At 39.4% G+C, this 15,950-nt stretch overlaps 1 protein-coding gene across 6 annotated transcripts in view; it reads left to right on the top strand.

Moving 5' to 3' along the window:
- The first annotated feature begins 3,734 nt into the window (after positions 1-3,734).
- The window catches only part of LOC112977294 (phosphatidylinositol-binding clathrin assembly protein-like), a 33,612-nt gene continuing 21,396 nt past the window's right edge, over positions 3,735-15,950 (top strand). For 4 of the 6 annotated variants that reach the window (XM_026089490.1, XM_026089487.1, XM_026089486.1 and 1 more), the window contains exons 1-3: positions 3,911-4,040; positions 12,002-12,144; positions 15,356-15,431. In XM_026089490.1, coding sequence (XP_025945275.1) covers positions 3,911-4,040; positions 12,002-12,144; positions 15,356-15,431 — 349 coding nt within the window. Of the gene's footprint in view, positions 4,041-12,001; positions 12,145-15,355; positions 15,432-15,950 lie in introns of all 6 variants that reach the window. The other 2 variants (XM_026089491.1, XM_026089489.1) reach the window with 2 other exon arrangements.

The raw sequence follows: 15,950 nt of genomic DNA, 5'->3' as shown, positions 1-15,950 counted from the left end.
AAGTGCATCAATAGCCTTAGATTGTAATATTAATAACCCACCTCCATTACAGAAGGCCCTATACAACCAGAGAGTGGTCTGTGTTCTAGCTGTGCTCCTGTCTTGGAGTTCTACGTTGTTCTGAGGTGCGTTGTAACTGAACCATATAGTCCTAAGAAGCCATGGATACACGCATATGTCATGCCCGTACCTGGCTACATTTGGGAAGCCAAAGAGCAAATATTTTGCTATCTGTTTCCAACAGTCTATCCTTTCTTGTATCTTTTCTCCTGTATCTTTTCTCTCTGACTCAAACAGATGCAGAACCCCTGGGACTAACAGCAAATTCACCTTTCCTTGAAATGTGGGCAAAATATTATCCATTATATTATATTATCCATATATATTTTTTATATATATATATATAAAACCATTAAGAGCAAGTGAATTGATGGTTGTTGTTGAAATGGGTCACAGACAATGATTTGACTATAGCATGTTTCCAAATCATTTTTACAGCATTGTTTCCTGATCTTATTCAGATGGTTTCACTGCCTCTGGTTTTCTTCCTCCTTGCCTCCTTGCCCCATCACTGCACCTCCTACCATCTCTCTCAGCAATTCCTTCCCTGTCCCACTGGCCCAGCCTTATTTCTTCAAATTTTTTGCCTCTTTGACATTTTTCTCCCTCAGCGCTGTACATGTCCCAGTTCATGGCTACTGTCTTTTTTGTTGTTTCCAGATATATCTCAGAAGCCTTGGTAATGAGTCTGCTACAGTTCATTACCATGTGCTCCGTTCCATGCCTCACCAGTTGTGCGCCCCAGAACGGCTGATTTCTCACAGATCTGACATTCAGCCACAACACCTGTTTTAAATCTGAAGCTAGACCCAATTAATAATGCCCCTGAAACCATAGCTTTCCTAATAGTTTGCTGAGTGTTTGCAATAGTATGAAGCATGAAGGAAGGCACGAATGCCAGAAGCACTGTGGGAACCAAAGCACATAGCTGGATTCTGGGCATTACAGCCTGGCAGACACCACACAGCATAGAAATGACAATGTTGCAGGAAAGCGGTACACATAATAACTTAGCAAGGTCGAGTTGAGGCAAGGCTTTCAGCACTGTACGGTACACACAGGGAGAAACAGCCCTGTCAGCTTGCCTGTCCCTCCAGGACAGCTAAGATGCCAAAGAAACACTGACACTTTGGAGAGCTTGTGAATGTAGATTTGGCATTTTCGGAGGAGGTGGATCCAGACTCTGAAAGAAATCTTCACAAGAGAAAAGAATGTTGTTTAGATTTGCCACTTAGCCAAATATAGGACTCATATCAGCATTAGTTTCTCTTCAAATATGTACTCCTTTCTCCTTTCATTCTCAAGCACACCCAGACACACAAACAAAAACAAACGAGTTATAAACTAATCAAACTTGTTTTCTTCAGGTGGAAAAGGAAAAGAGATTAATATTTTGATTTCAATTTCCAAATCTTTGGGAGGCACTCAGATATTATCTATCAAAATGCTTCAAGCTCCTCATCATAATGGTATCAAGTGCCTCCCAAGCAATTAAAAAGCAGCAAACAATTACAAAAAGTTCTCCCATGATTTCTCTGTCCCATTTCTGCTTATGAACAAAAATAATGGGTAAAATTTTTAACTGAGTAGGGTTACACTGTGAGGTTTCTGTGCATATGAAGAGCGAAAGAGAAAAACTCAGGCTAAATTCATTTTTGGCTTTGGACCTCTAAGACCTAGGTCACTTCTTTCCCCTAACGAATGAGATATATTGTCTAAATCTGCTCTCAAGAACTCCTACAGTCACAAGCTTCCTCTGTTTGGATAGTTTCACTGTTGCAGGAGAAAGCAATGGACATAATCAGAGATGAAGAGGTGGATTCTAAATTACTTTGACCAATTCCGTGGAACTTTTCCAAAAAGCAAGCAAGAGTCCTTGAAGTGGGGTGTTGAAATCCTGATGCTAGTTGAAGTCAGCACTAAAACTACTATCAGTTTTAAAATTATTTTAACCTCTGATTTATTGTATAATTTGGAAACAATACAAAGAGATGATGACTTATTCACAGTTAAATGTGTTGCTATACCAATAGCCTTTAGCAGTCTCTCGGTGTTTTCATAGTGCAAAACTTTACTTTAAAGCTGTCTGATACAACAGCCTTCTCAAGTGTGTATCTTGCATACAATAGTGATTTATCTCCCCAGTATGGATATTTGGGAATCCAGACACAGTTCAGAAGGAGCCAAAAAATACAAACATGACAGTATCTTCAAAAAGCCTGGCATTACGGAGGCAGCAAGTTCTACAAGTGCAGCCTTCCTTCTACATACACAGCAATAGCATTGCTTGGGTTCAGCTTCACCCAGACATCCTTTGTCTGACACCGATTTTCATTATGCGTTATAAAGACATAATCCTACTTATATACCCTGTCAAAGAAACGGAGCTGGGTATCATCTGTATACTGATTCTGTTTAAGTTGCCTAATAAATATTTCAGTGGTTTCATGGATGAGGGACGGTTCCATGAGGAACCTCATCGGGGCACTTCTGGGAGAGGAAGAACATTTGTCTGCTGGAATCCTTTGGTTTTGCTGCGCTATTCACTGCTGTTTGGGAAAAAGAGTAGCAGTGCCTTGTCGTAACAAGTAATGAAAGTTGTAGATAGTTAGGTGGCTGTGGCTGCACTTTAGCAATGCGCAGTAGGAGGTAACTACTCAACCTCACTGTCAACCGCTGTATCTGGGTCATACAGATACCAGGCCTACAGAAGGCATGTTAAGTAGCAGTTATCTTTTACAAACAAAAACATTAAGTAACTTGTTCGAAATCCCAACAAGTCAAGAACAGAGCCACAAACCAAATGCAAGAGCCCTGAGAAGCATTTGCTGAGTAGCTGAATAGGAAAATGGTGGGAGGCTGTTCGTGAACGGACTTGGATGGAAAAAAACAAAAATTTATGCTTGCCCTGATGCACGTTTGAAAAATTTTTGGTAAGCTTTCAAATAAAAAGTAAACACTGAGGAGAGGCATGATCACAGCAACCACACAGCCCGAAACTCCTCACAGCCTTTGCACAGATTTCTTTCTTTACATTTTCATTGTCTAAGGTGGCACTAAAGGAGTTGCCACAAAACTTTCCAAGTTGAGAAATACAAAAACTTCCTTTGGGATGGAAACCTCTCATTTCTTTCATGAACTTTCACAGAGCTTTTTACTACTTTACTCCACCCTGCAGAAACCCACATGAACCCATGGATATTCCCACTGACCAAATCTATGTTTTTAATGGGAAAGAATAGGGTTGCCCACACACATCACCCAGCGTTGGGATGCGTGCCTGTCTTCACCCATCGACCTCCCCCTCAGACCCCCTCGCCGTCGAGGGCGAGGCCGGCACGAGCCCGCCGCACCCAAGGGCCAACGGTCAGGGCCAACGGTCAGCGCCAACGCCGCCCCTCAACAGCCCCCACCACCCGCGCAGGGGGGCGCGCGCCGCACCACGTGACCGCACCCCCTTCCCCGCCACTCCGGCTCGTGGCGCCAAGGGGGGAGGAGCGTCCCGTAAGGCGCGGCGGGGCGGCGCGAGTCACGTGGGGCGGGGCGCCGGTCACGTGATGCGGGCGGCCCGGAAAGATCCGAGGAGGAGCTGTGCCGCCGCCATTTTCCTGCGGCGCCCAGCGTGTGTCCCCTGTCCCCGGGCGAGCGGAAGGCGCGAGGGGGAGGAGGGGTCCCTGCTCGGGTGACAGGTCCGTCCCTGAGGGCGGAGCGGGGGCCGCCTGCGGCACGGCGGGGTGAGGGAGCCGCGCCAGCTCCATCCCCGGCTAGTCCTCCCGTCCCGTCCCGTCCAGTCCCGGCCCCCGAGGAGGCAGCGGAGCCGCGCTCGCTGCCAGCGCCGCCAGCGTCCACCATGTCCGGCCAAAGCCTCACCGACCGCATCACGGCGGCGCAGCACAGCGTGACCGGCTCGGCTGTCTCGAAAACCGTCTGCAAGGCCACGACCCACGAGGTCATGGGGCCCAAGAAGAAGCACCTGGACTGTGAGTCGGGGCCGGGGCGGGGGCGGCGAGGGGCGGCCGGCGCGGCGCGGCCCGGGGTGGCCGGAGCCGGCACCGGCTCCCGAGTTTGCCGGGAGCCTCCCGCACGTGGGAGCGGGAGCTGTGTAACGCCCCGTCCAGCCTTGGGTGGGGGGGGGAGWAGTACAGAAGCATTTTCCAACCTTGTGAACTCCTCTTCCCGATAAGTGTTTCTTAACARTGCGCTCTAGATATAGTAGCGCTTATTAATCCTGCATCTGGGGCAAAGGTGGATTAAGTGCTGTGGTTTTATTGTTGTGAGCGAGAGGTTTCGTTTTGAGCGCTCCTCTGTCCGTCTGGCGGAGTCCAGCCGTTCGTGCACTTCTGACATTTCCCCAAATATCATGGCTTTCTATCTTACACCTTGGATAAAACGCTGGAGGTGAGGTGAAGGAAGGGGAGAAGCAGATCAACACATCTCTCCAAAATGGGAGTAGGTTGCTGCCAGTGTATTTAAACAGTTAATATGTTAAAACTCTTTTCTGTATGTCAAGGAATATAGATGGCTATCCCCAAATCTACCTAGTGTCAGTACTGTTGCTTTGTTTCAATTTTTAATAACTGGCTAGCAGCTGAAGTTACTGTTGGTATCATTCGACTGCTCAAAAGTGCATTAAATGCTTCAGAACTTGCATGTTGTGTGGTATACCCTGTCACTGTCTATTAAAAGTGAAGATTGTGTGTTTTGGTTAGGGATAGGCAGGAAGTAAAGCATGAAACTGTATGTTGGTTTCTTCAAAGTTGAGGGAGCAGGCTAGTAGCTGCACGGGACTCTTTCAAGTTGGTGGTACTAAGAGGCTGCTGTTTTAATTTCTCAGAACAGGCACACTGTATTAAGTTGTCTGAGGATAGTTTGGTGCTCTGATGCTATGRCACTCATCTCTTAATAGGGACATCTTGTATGAGAGTCTTTGAGATGGATCAAATAGTTAAAAATTAAAAACAAACAAGTATATATTTCATTTGCTATTGATCCAAATGACTGGAAGCCAGCTACAGTGGTAAATACTGTAGCTACTGTATTGATATTAAAAGCCTTAAGATTGGGTAACTTACCCTTGATTGTTCTTTTTCCTTTAAGATGCTTCTTTCATTGCACTGTTAGTTTATTTTGTGTTGTTTTCTGCCTGTGGTAGAACAACTTAATGAGGTAACCCTGAAGTCCAGAAATGGCAACATAACAGGAAGCCAGAATGTGGTGATAGCTTGCTCAATAGCTTAGAAGTTTCTGAAGCTTACAAGAAGTAGTGTACTGTTTGAAAATTACTCTTAAAGTAGTGTCACCTAATATAACCTTACAAAATAAGAAAATGGAAAACTGGAAAAACTCTCAGTGTAATTTGAGAGTAACATAAATGGAGATTGGGTTGTGGCTGTTAAATTCCTTTGGATATCTCTTGATATAAACCTCTGTTTAGAGCTGTCAGTCTCCTGAAGGACCTCCTGTGCTGAATGAGTTCTGTGTTTTGGTATAATTCACTTTCTCTGACTTGTCCAAGATGAATAAAAAGCATGTTATGTTATTCTAACTGCTTAACTGAAATGGAGCAACATTTTGATGAGGTGGGAGAAAAAGGGGTGTGAAATGTGGTACTACAAATATCTCTGTAAAGGACTTAAAAAAAATCCCAATGAACACTAGAAAATGTTCATCAAGCATATTCAGGCATCTTTTCAAACATCTGCTGAAATAGCTAGATTGAAGCCTTTGTGTGGCACTTACTAATTTTTTTACTTGTACACCTACACACAAGACTTGACTGTATTAAATGTAAGCAGGTATGATACTAGTTTAAACACTGTAATCTCTGAAACAATAACACAGTATATTTTCAAAGATACAGTGAAAATGCTTTCTAAATTAAGTAAAATACAAATTAAAATAGCTTGGATCTAATCCTGCAAGTTGCACCTTGGTCCCCACATGTGTGTATCATTAAAAGTGCTGCAGCATCTGGTATTACTTGTGATTTCTGCTCAACAAAAAACTTGACCAAGAACATTTTTTTGAGAGTTGCTACAGTTGCCTCAGGGAACATAGGRGAATTTCAGTCAGTGCACTCAGTTCAGATTAATTTCTAAAATCCCCTCTTTGCCATATTTTCTTAGTTTTAAGGAAAACTTAAAATTACAATATGGGTATTAAGGGGGAAGGCATTACATGTGCACTGTGTGAACTGGTATTCCAGAGTCCAGGAGTTTGTCTGACTACTAACTTCTGGATCATATGGTCACACTTTCTTAAAGAGCAAATAAACCCCACAAAACTTAAGTAATGTGAATAGGAATACTTTTTTTTAAGTAGGTCAGTGTCCTAAATAAATCAATGAATCTATTTCTGTAATATTTTGTAATATTCTAGGATAAAATAAAATGTTATACAGTGATGGTTCTTTTTTCCTTAGTGGAGCACCTGAAGTGCTCCTCTTCTCTCACTTCCCTTCTGCCTCCTAATTTTGGTTTGCAGTAGAATGGGGCTAGATGCTTCTTTTGGTGAGAGAGAGATATATATAGAGATATTCATATTCTTGGCTTACTGCTGCAAAGCTATAATAAAAAAAGAACAAATTAAAGCTGTGGCAAAGCTGGTAACTGGCAGCTAGACTTATGTGTAGACCAAAATTTAGCAAATCAAAACTAATTTTATTCTGAACTTCTAAATGAATACAGTAATAAAGAAGAGCAAGCAACTCCTGTTTAATTTGTATACAGTCCAGTTAAAAAGTGAATGGGAGGGAAAGTAGTTAACATTGTTCATTAAAACTTAAAACTACTATGCATATACAGGCTTTGGAAGTCCTGTCAAAAGTGGTAATTAAAGTACTGTAAAGTTGTGTTATGTAACAAAATCAGGCTTCATTCTTTGTGTGGGTGAAAGTTCAGTTCTCTGCCAAGTTATTGTGGATTTAAATTTTTGCCAGTAATGTCAAATTGACTGTCACATTTTTGGGACGTTCTTGTATGTCTGCCCATTTGTACTCTTGGCAGCTAGAGCTCATGACTGTCTGGTGCATTCTGATGCAGTGTGGTTTTTAGAGATAGGCAAGTTGGGAAACAGCACGAACAAATGCTCTTAGACTCATCCAGGGGCAGTAAGGCAGTTCTCCTTAATTTGAAGCTCTTTATTAAACCGTGAAGCTTTTCAGTACAGTAATTGAGAAGATTTGGCTCAAACCAAGAAAAAGATTAGAATTAATGTTGTTGGAATCTGTAAGTGTTCTTTTATTTAGCAATTACTTAAAGCTTTTAAAAAAGCTTTATGGGCCGTCTTGTATCCTTGTTTAGTAGGGAGAGAGTAGAATAGGATAGCTGAATTATCTCACTTCTAGTAAATATAACTCTAAGACGGTACAGATTTAGCTCTTATATAAATTAAAAGATTGCTGTCAGATCTGCAGTATAAGAGCATATGGACATAATATTTTTATCAGTCAGGTACTATCTCTTAATTAAGCCTCCAGCAAGAATTGCTATGTTCCTTACGCTGCATTCAGAAAATTTGTGTATATGGTTTTTCTTTTACTTGAGTTTGCAGTACAACTTCCAAGTAAGAAAATGTCATTTTCTGTAGACTGCTAACCACTCTTAGAATTCTTTCATCTACCTGTCTTACAGCAGTTTGTTCTGTGACAAAATGGAAGAAATACAGAAATACTAAACAATTATGGTTGTCTTAACTGATATATTTGCAGTTCTCTTAAAAGATGTATTCATGAACCAAGAAAGCGGTAACTCCTGATATTTAAAAGTTGAAAAGTGTGTCAGTTTTGTTAGTGATTGGCTGAGAAATTCCCCCAAAACTGATTTTATTTATTTATTTTAATATCTGGATTTATGCATGCTCTTCTCTGGAGAGCTGTCTGGCTTCATAGCTGATATGCCAGTGCTTCAGAGGAGCTGTGGAAGAGAAGTTCTGAGTACTCTTCTAGGCAGCGAGATTTCCACAGCTCTGCCAGGCTGCTTGAATTCCTCTGCAGTACTCCTCTGACTTAAAGCTGTTTGATTTTGCTGCGTAGTGTTAACAAGTTTCCGAATTCCATTCTAGAAATAGCACAGTTTCACTCGCAGTTGAAATGATTCTTCTAGGTAGTTGGCAAAGTGCTTTGAGTTCTGAAGTGTTTACAGAAGTACTGTGATAAGAAAATAAGCATCACTTGCCCTATGCATTTCATTCCATTCTTTGCTGTCAATATCTTTTTCAAGCTAATCCATACTATAGCTGCTGAGCTGTCAGTCTCTTGGTGCGTATGTGTTCAGTTATACTTCCAGATACATGGTGGTAATAGTCTTTTCCTCTTCTACTTCCAGCTTTTACAAATCCGTGCTGCTGTTTCTATGTAGATATTCCTGTTGTAGATTTAAAAGAATCATACTAGTGAGATGATAGTTGTGGGGTTTTTTGTTACATATCTTGAATACTATAATTCCAATATAATGCTAGCTTTAAATAGCACTATTACTACGACTAAAAATTTTCTTTGAGTAGCCTTATTAAAGAGTCTCTTTAGATTTTTACAATGCACTTTTATGAAAGATAAGTTTTAGCCTATAAAATGCACTGGGATTTTTTTTTTCCTCTAGTGTTTTTTGTTAAATTAGTATTTCAGGGCCATTTTTTTCCCTGAGCAGATGTTCCGTGGTATTGGCTGTGACTTGTGCTTGTGCATTCAGGGAGGGTCTGGAACCACAGACCGCGGTGGTGTTAACTGATAAGCGCCCTCAATACAAGTTGACCTCAGAGGAGCCAGTGTGTGTCTTGATTGTCTAAAGTGTGCGGAACTTGTACCTCACTGAGGTCCTCTAACCTCAAGCAGAGCTTGAACTGGGCTCTGAGCAGCCCTGTGTAAGTGAAATATTACCTTTTTCATACCTGCTAAGATGGCCAGGCTCCAATCTTACACAAGTAGGAAGCTCATCCTGGAAAACCTTGCTAGCAGTGTTACAGAACTGCTGGAACTGCACTCATCAGTTGCATGGAACCACACTTCAGGAATAAGGATAACATATGAATTTCTCAAAGGCACCGGTTCTGTCATCCTCTACTTTGTCATTGTCATGTGGCAGAAGGCATCTTTTAGTCTTGAGTGCCAGAGCAGGGGGCAGTTAGCAGTTTTGAAGACTGACATCTGAATGACTTTTTTGTAGTAATAAACCATTATGAAGGCAGGATGAGCCCAAACTGTGTGTGTGTGTTTTTTTGTTTGGTTTTTAATTGAGGTAGGGCTTAGAGAGGTGATTAGTTACATTTGATATAGTTGCTAACAGTAGGGTTTCTATCACAAATGATCATGGCAGAGCAATGCTGTAAGAACACATTTTATATCGGTGTCAGACATCTCCCAGGTGTTCAGCATCCTTTTAGTGTTGACTGGAATGTCTGCTGGTAGACCTTAGCTGAGGGAGCGTGAGAAGACTGAACTCTTTCCATAAGATGTCCTAGCAAAATATGAGTTTAATTAGTYTGGCTACTGTTTTACTCTTTTAAAGCAGAAGATTGGTTGTTTTTAATCTGAATCTCCCAATTTAATCTGAATCCCTCCCAATTTCATTTATTATTAAAAGCACTCTTAATGTTGAATATCTAGTAAAGATTTGACTTGCTGAGTGGTCATGTGGAGGAAAAGGATATTGAATGTGCAAAAATATTACTTTCAATAGGCTATCTGTGTGGTCTTTGGCCTCAACAGGTCAATGTAATTTCTATAGCAGTAATGTTATAGGTATTGCTCAGTGTAGTGGTTGTGTGACTTTTTTTGGTAAGTTGAGAACTCCTTTATGACTTGTAACCAGCAAAGAAATGTTACAGAATTGTTAGAGCCTTCAGTTATATGGAAAGTACTGAGCTGATTCTATCAGTGATGTCTTTATAATGCTTGCTTATAAACTGATTGGATTCAGGAAAACTTATTTGCCCTAATGTGTGTTGAGAGAATTACTTAGAAATGTCATAACAAAGTTCTCATTCAGTAAATGAGGCTTTTGAATTAAAATTCAAATTTTCTCTGTATATAAATTCCAGAACTGGGACTTGCTTCATTTTATGAAGCAGTAAGTCTTTATGCACTGTTTGGACTTCTGGAAATTTTAGAATACTTTTTTAAAGACTGTAACTTGACACAGCATCTAACAACAGTACAGCTGTGAGTGGTGAGTGACAAATGACTTGTTTCTGAGAATCTTTATTTTTGTACAGTGAAATATTTTAATACAACTTAGCAATAAGTTTTTGTTGTATAGCTTGCTTAAAACTTCTTTTCAGGGCTTGTCACTTTGTACAACATGTTAATCTAGCATTTCTGTGTATTAATAAGGATGAAAGTTTTCATCCCAACTTGCATGTTTTCTACATATTATGAAACCTGTGGCATCAGTGTGAATTAGTAAATTATTAAACTCTATTTAAAGTATCTTCTTGAGGCAGAAGATTATCTAAAATTCTTTACTCCATATGAAACCTGTGGCATCAGTGTGAATTAGTAAATTATTAAACTCTATTTAAAGTATCTTCTTGAGGCAGAAGATTATCTAAAATTCTTTACTCTTGAAGCTTTTCCGGTTATTAAATTATTCAAAGTAAACATTAGTGAGCCTTAATCATAGTACTTTTAAATTACGTTCCTATTAAACAGTTATAATTAGGATATATACATAATGTATTCTGTGCACCAGAATAGATATAAATATTAAGTGCAGTATTTCTGTAAGGCATTCTGTCCTGAACTGTCAATACATAATCTCTAAATTTATGTTTAAATTGCTTATGATAATGTGGTCTATCTTCTACTCATGCCTAATGAGGTAAATAGGTAGCTGAGCCAATCATTTCGATGGTGCTGACATCTCAGTATTCAGTTGTTGCTCGGCTTCCGAAGCAGCTACCCTTCTCCGAGTACTTACACAAAAAAAACACATAAGCAGTGATGCTGCTCTGCAGTTAACAGGCTGCTCAGAAACTTGGCTTAAATACCAGGCCACAAAGGAAGCTTTTCAAACTAGATGTTTGTTTTAAAAGTCTTGCCCAGTCCCTAAGGTATACTTTGATCACACCTAAGCCAAATTTAGCTCAAAGAGAGAATGTCTAATAGTAGGGCATGTCTTGAGGGGTTTAGAATAGTTCTGGATTTACTTCTTTGCTCTCTTCTCAGCAAGTGCCTTAACTACTGTTCTCAGGCAGGTTTTTTTCCCATGTATCTACTGGAGCCCCTTCTAGGTTTGTGCCAATAAATATGGAATCAGAGACTTCAAGATCTGTCTGTGGCCTCACAAGTTAATATTTTATTATTGAGTTATAATCAGTCTTTGACACAAAGAGTTTTTACACAGAAGCTTGAGACCTGCTATTATCTGCGACAAAGCACTTAGGTTGGTGATTATGTCAGTTTAGCTAAGTGGAAAGCAGTGTAGACTCAGATTCTTTCTCTTAAATCTCATAGAAAAGAGGCTTAGCACAGGTTTGTAGTATCCCACTTACTGTCATGTATGTCAGTACTTGGGCTTAGATCCTGGTTGTAGGATGCTTGCTGCCTGTTGATCTCATGTGATGTAGGTGTCTCAGCTTTTTCTCTCTTCTCTACTTTTCAGTTTTGGTTAGATTGAGTGGCTTCAGGCAGTTGGACACCCAGAATATTTATACTGTCTTTCAGACTATAATTTGGGGCTAGAGTTTCTGCTGGAGCAGGTTATTTACTGTTGAGGTATTGGGACTCTGTAAAACCGTTGGAATGCCTTTGGAGTTCATACTCTGTCTGTCAGTAAAATGCAGTGAATTTAAGCAGAGAATGTAAAATAATTTCAGTTCTTTGTTAAAGAAATAATTGAGCTAACACTTCCAGTATGAATTCTTCTTGTGAAAATACAAAATAACATGATTATCCTCTTTGAGTATATGTCTCATTGTAATGCTTTGACTTTTTTCTTTAATTTAGATCTGATACAGTGCACAAATGAAATGAATGTGAATATTCCACAGTTGGCAGACACGCTTTTTGAGAGAACTGCAAACAGTAGCTGGGTTGTAGTGTTCAAAGCTCTAATTACAACACACCACCTCATGATGTATGGAAATGAGGTAAGGCATAGTTTTGTTAAGGCCTTACTGACAATGTTTTAAGAAATTGTCTCAGTCTATCTGTGAAGCATGAAATGTGTATCTCAGTTTTTTTCAAAGTCCTCCCCCCCCCCCCATTGATTCTAAAGTACTTCACCAGAGAAGAAATAATGCTTGATTATTTCAATACTGAAATATTTCAGTGTTTGCAATTTGGCTGCAGGTATCAGGGTTGGGTTATGAGGGAATGCTAGACTGGCCTTTCTAGAATAAAGACTTGGAAAAACTTCGGATGAGCTTTACTTCATTAGTCTAGTGCTTATCAGTAAAAGCACGGCAAAAGTCTTGTTAGCACTCCATAACTGTGCAGGCAATCTATTAACAGATAAGAATATTTATTGGAAAGGGAAGGAATAGGGTGACTAGAATATTTGGTCTTGAAAATACTTGTCCAATAGGCTAAGTTGTCTTATGTTTCTGTCATTAACATTCACCTGAAACTGTTTTCTGTTATATTTAGTTCACTTAAATTATTTCAGCAGTGCTTACGTTCAGTGTAGTTTTAGAAATGTAATCACACGGTACTAGAAATAGTCTTTCTTGCACAGTCCTGTAATTAAAAAAAATAAACTTTATCTTGATCAAGTAGCAGTTTAGTTCTTAACTTGTGTATATCCATTCTCTTAACTTTTGAGTACTTATTGTAGGTACTGGTAATACTGGAATGATGATTCTCAGTGGTACTGCTTCCTGCCCTTAAACTGCTCTGAAAAGTTAGTGTTGCTTCCTTTCTCCAAATTTCTGGTGACTTAATGAAATGGTCCATAAAACATAGTGTATTCCATGTTGCACTTCCCCATGTTATTTACATGCTTACATTGTAGTTAGAAAAGACAATAGGCTGAAATTAGAGAGTAATCAGAAGTGAAATTCAATGCTCAGAATAACAAGGTTAAATTGAATACTGTAAAGCAGTATGTCTCTTTCAACATCTTCTTCAAAGACAGTTTGTATCTCTCCATTGAAGTTTGAAAGAAACAAAAGCCAACAACTGAACCACAGAAAAAGAATTTGGAGCTTAGAGTTATAGGCTACCAGTCAGTATCCATTTGCCCTTGTAACATTTTGTAGTAGAAAAAAGATTTGGATTTTATGTCTGTACCAGGAGTGCTCCTCAATTTTGAATGGGTGCATTTGAAGCTTAAGCTTTTTTATGCCTTCTCTACTCCCATAGCTGGAACACATCTTGTAAGATATTAAAGGAAGGCTTTTTTCTTTAACAGAAAAAAAAAAACCCAAAAACCTTATCAGTTGTTGAACTTCTAATACAGCAGAAGGTCAGAATGATGTTTGAGCAATTTCTGCCTTGTTCATGGCATCTTGTTCAGCATGACTACCTGTTTCTTGTGATTTTTGGATGAAGGAGGTTAAACCTCTTCATACCTCTGCTTTGTGTAATGCAAAACCTGTTTAGCAGTAAGCCCTGGATTGCAATAGCAGTCGTTGATAGTCCCCTTTCTGTAGAGTGTCAATTGCAGTAGTAAACAGTTCCCTTTAACTGATCAGAATTATTGCTTCTTGGTAAACTGTTCTTCTCTTGACCTCTCTGTTCAAGTTCTACCTTGTGATTGTAACAAATCTGAAAACATTGATGATCAGGATCTTTTCTTTTTTTTTAGGTGAGTTATTTGACAGTCCATGGTGAAGCACTGAAATAAACATACTTCTGTAAATCTATAACATGTTTCATCAAAAAATTTCACGTAAACTCTTGAAGTAGATTTAGCAAATGTTCTGCACATCACTATGTAAACAAAGAGTGGTATTCAGAAAGACTAATCTCTTTATGCTTCTCCTGCGTAATGAAAGAACGCTCATCCAGAGGGTGTTTCAAAATGATAGCCTAGTTAACATTTTGGGTTGGCATTTGGAGGATGATAGGAGGGCCTAGCCTAACTAGAATCTGATTCAGAATACTAGCTAAATTTCAAATCTGTGTATACACCTCCTGAATATCACTGTTCTGTTCCAGATCATTTTGCAACTGTTTATTTTCTTCTATGTCTCTTTGAATGCAATAATAAGATGTACAAAGACCAGATAAAACACTTCCTGAAAAACAGTGCAAGAAGTTAAAGCAATGCCAGAAATGTTGGCAGTAAAGCTGTTAATTGTAGACTTGTCAGAACTCTCTTACTATATGCTGGAAACCTGTGTGAAATTACTGATAAGGTAGAACATGACACGTTGGGAAATCATCTGAGCCCCTTGGAAGAGGGACTTCAGGGAAGGTGAAAGTACTGCTTATGGTTTAAATCATATGTGTGAGAAGAGAATTTTTTCATCTCTGTGCTAAGCCCTCATTGCAGCTCCCAAAGAGCAGACCCTATATTGAGGCTGGCTGAAAAAGCATGAGTTCTGTGCGGCATACTATAGTCCAAACCTGGCAAACGCTTGAAATTCCACCATGAAAAGTGAAGGAATGGGGCCTTCCCTGCTATAGCAGCAGAGGGACTCAGATCAAAGGTGTAACAAGCCCCATATGCCATATTGATCATGATGCCATTTTATGGCCTGAAACATATGTAAAGATGCATGAAAGTCTAGAAATTGCCATCGTGGGAGATAATGTGTATGGAAAAGTGGCAGAGAAACTTTTAAAATTACCTTGCTATCTGGATTTGTGGTCTCTTACTCTTGCTGCATCTGAGCCAGCTATTATTTGTCAAAACTTAAATGTTGTTTAACCAGCTCAGTGCATTATAATCCTAGACTGACTACACCAACCTTAGTGCTTTTATTCACCACAGTTCTAGAAGCATTATAGTTATTAATTACTCTTTAAACTTTGTAACTAAGCCTATCTCTATCTTCTGCAGCAGCCGCCCTTTGGGAACTGGGATAACTTGGGTGGTATTTTTTTTTTTTTCCTGTTTTCCAGCTTGTCTCTTCTAAACTACAAGGTTAACCTAAGCAGCTTCCTCTAGGATTACTAGTATTTCATTCATGGGCAGTGAAGTCATCTTATTTAAATTAAATTTGTATTTTTGCTAAATACCCAATTCTGCATTTTTAACTCATCATTACAGGTTTTTTTAATTTTTGTCTTGTAACCAATTTGTATTAATGGAGGTTACTAGAAACAGTTACATGTAGCTTTCTGTACTATGCTTAAATGTTTTAACTCTCAAAACAACAAAAATGATACTCTCAACTTTTTCTTTACCAACAGCGCTTTATCCAGTATCTTGCATCCCGAAACACATTGTTCAATCTTAATAACTACCTGGACAAAAGTGCCATGCAGGGTAAGGATCCTTCACTGAAGGAAACAACTCTACTGCTTTTTTTTTGCTCAGTGTTAGTATCTGTGTCACTGCATGCTAAGAGACAAATGACTTTTATATGAAAAAGGTATTATGATTTATATTGTATGAGACACCAGAAATGTTAGTAAATGCAAGAAACAAGGAAATTGAGATGCTGAGTTACCCAGCTGAGTGCTGGAAACTTGTCTGTAATATATGTATTGTGCACTTACAAGACTATAAATTAAAAAAGTGAACTCTTAAGCTGTCTAGAATAAGCCTGATGAATATTAGCACGCTGATCTATTTTGTCATTGCATTTTAGTGTTTCAGGAGTACATATGAACTGTTGAGGTACATGGAATAGTAACTGAATGTGCTGTATAGATAATGAGAACTCATTCGAATCTCTGAGAGGGTTTCCAATTACTTGCCAGTGGTGGAAAATATTTTTAGGTCTTTATGTGGTTTTTGAGGTATTGCAGTTAAATTAGTGAAGTCTTTAGCATTTTATCAGGA

The sequence above is a fragment of the Apteryx rowi genome, unplaced genomic scaffold (genome assembly GCF_003343035.1).
Source record: "Apteryx rowi isolate R43461 unplaced genomic scaffold, aptRow1 scaffold_82, whole genome shotgun sequence".
Lineage (NCBI taxonomy): Eukaryota > Metazoa > Chordata > Aves > Apterygiformes > Apterygidae > Apteryx > Apteryx rowi.
Note: the sequence above shows the minus strand (reverse complement) of the source record. Positions and strands in the feature narration are given on the sequence as shown.